This window comes from Drosophila yakuba, chromosome X, assembly GCF_016746365.2.
Source record: "Drosophila yakuba strain Tai18E2 chromosome X, Prin_Dyak_Tai18E2_2.1, whole genome shotgun sequence".
NCBI classification, from domain to species: Eukaryota; Metazoa; Arthropoda; class Insecta; order Diptera; family Drosophilidae; genus Drosophila; species Drosophila yakuba.
In genome coordinates this window covers 11,832,801-11,835,329 of record NC_052526.2, presented here as the reverse complement: position 1 = coordinate 11,835,329, position 2,529 = coordinate 11,832,801, and the positions used below count along the sequence as shown (strand labels likewise).

General features: G+C 46.8%; 1 protein-coding gene across 1 annotated transcript; it reads right to left on the bottom strand.

Moving 5' to 3' along the window:
- Positions 1 to 1,177: 1,177 nt before the first annotated feature.
- LOC6525113 (fork head domain transcription factor slp1) lies at positions 1,178 to 2,186 on the bottom strand. Its single transcript, XM_039377473.1, has one exon. It carries the CDS (start codon positions 1,985 to 1,987, stop codon positions 1,178 to 1,180), a length of 810 nt encoding a protein of 269 aa, XP_039233407.1. The 5' UTR covers positions 1,988 to 2,186.
- Positions 2,187 to 2,529: the final 343 nt, after the last annotated feature.

Sequence of the window (2,529 nt, the reverse complement as noted above, 5' to 3'; positions counted from 1 at the left end):
TGGATCTGTAGAATATCATTGCTTGGCTGAGTAATCATCGGTAGAGGGGTAGAGGAATGCCACCATAAGTTGCAAGTTCCCTATACAAGGAATCGGGCCGGAAAGCGGATCATTCACTTCTGCCACGCTGGGCAAACAGAATGGATACGACACGAAAATGTGTAATATTTTAAGGGAATTTTGTTGTCATTGCATTTGGGCTTATTGTTTGCGTGGCGAGAAGTTTCAAAGTCATTTGGCATTCAATTGCGCCCACTCGCCTGCTGTTCGTTCCGACAAATGAATTTAATGTAAAATCTCTCGCTTGGCTAAAAAAGTTGAATGTTTGTGCAGCTATTGCCCCCTATCCTCATCTCCATTCACATCCGCAGCAGCAGCAGCAACCGCATCCGCATCCAAGTACGCCCACTGCCCGACTCACTTACTTAACAGGTGTGACACCGGCAACAACGACAGGCGGCTCCTGTCACTCCAACAAGTAAAGCCAAGTGAATAACTGTGACGATGACAAGGACGAAAGCAGGACACGTTTTAGTAGATAAATGCCAGGCACTTAAGTCATTTACAGCCGGCATTCGGTTGTGGCATCCAACGAGGCGATGCAGCTTCAACCGACGACAAGTTGAAAACTTCCCGGAGTAGCAGCTAGTTGGGATCCTCGAGAACGCAGCACTTTTACTCGCCATATAGTCCAGCTTGGAAGCCGACGACGCCTCTATTTGCATTGTGTTGAAATATTTCGGTGTTCTCAAGGATGCAATTGAAAGCCGACGTGCGTTTCGGTTAGGTTTTAAAAAAAGGGAATAAAGAGCACACATGAAAATCACGAAACTAGCAATAAGGCTATATTAAGTACAACGATTTTATTTTAAATTAAGATAGACAACACCTAGTCCTTTCAAGACTACGTTTCATTTTAATATCAGGTTATAATAGTTATAATTTTATTTAAGTTTAAAAACCGAAATATTTACAATAAACAGTTTGCAGTATCCTTCGAATTGCGAATCAAATTTATTTAAAAATAAACTTAAGTTTTGTACAATTTATATATGTTTTAATACGATCCTATATGATTTAAAGCTAACAACATTTGCCGCGTTCTACGCCAAGAAGGAATTTTCACAGTTCGTAGTTACAAGTGAGTTTTCATGCCTGATTTTCCAACTGCTGAAATTCACTCTTGGTGGAGGTGATATGCATGATGATACAATGGCTCCTGCGGATGAAATGTCTTCGATTGTTGGATGAGATGGGGATGAGGATGCGGATGAGGATGCGGATGAGGATGCGGATGAGGATGCTGATGAGGATGTTGATGCGGTTGCTGGTGATGGTGAGGATGTGGCATCATCTGGTATCTGTGCATCATGGTCTGGTAGTGCTGCACCATGGCGGCATGGTGCTGGTGGTCCACTATGGGGAAGTAGGCGCTGTGAGTCTTGATATATGGACCGTTACCATACCCATAATGTGGCGACACTCGCTGGTAGGGATGGCCTGTGACCTTGGGCCTGGTCACCGGATTCTGAGGCCAATTGCTGCGGCGCAGGCGTCCCGTTGTCTCGCCGATGGACAGATCCTCGGCATACGGATCGAGTGCCCAGTAGTGGCCACGTCCAGGATCATCGAGGGCTCGCGGCACCCGCACGAAGAACGGATTGAGACTCAGGTTGTGCCGGATGGAGTTCTGCCAGACGCTCTTGCGGGTGCGATAATACGGAAAGTTTTCCGCGATCCACTTACAGATACCGCTCAGGGTCAGACGCTTCTCGGAACTGCTCCAGATGGCCATCACAATGAGGGCGCTGTAGGTGAAAGCCGGCTTCGCATTGCTCTTTGCGGTCAACGAATCCGTGCTGGAATTGGAGCTGGAGCTGGAGCTGTTTCCGGAGTTATGCTTAGAAGTGGGTGAGTCCTCCTTTTTGCCCACGGAGAGCAGCGATCGAATGGAGAAGCTGGACTGGAAGACTGGTGTCGTGTCCATGGCAATATAATACTGGAATGTGTGTCACTGTTTGAGTTCGTAGAACGACTGTGCCCTGTCCACCGGCCACCGATCTATTTATTCGCGGAGCAGAAGGCTGCCCTCGAGGATTACCCGTGCATCCTGGGTCGCGGATTAGCGATCCATCCCCCTTTTTTAATCGCCGCGCAAACAGATTCATGAAAGCCTTCGGATTCATTCATTGATCCACATCCTTGAGAACGGGAATCGCAAACGTTTTCGGATTAGCGCTGGACTAGCGGTTTCTAAATTGGATTATTTCTACCTGACCCTGGAGCCTTCGTCTTTGTCCTCGTCCTCCGTTCCTAAGCGCCTCCTTGGATGTCCTTTTTGGGAGCACTGTACAGCTATCGACCTAGCAGGGTTTTATTTCTTTCCGCACTCGAAAAATACCGAATTTGTAAGCCCCTTCAAGGCGAGTGGGATTTTCTTCGGATGTTAGCAACACGGTAATCATATTACGAATATTTCTGCTATATTGCAATCTCGTTACTTTCCCAATCGTAAATAGTAATAATTCC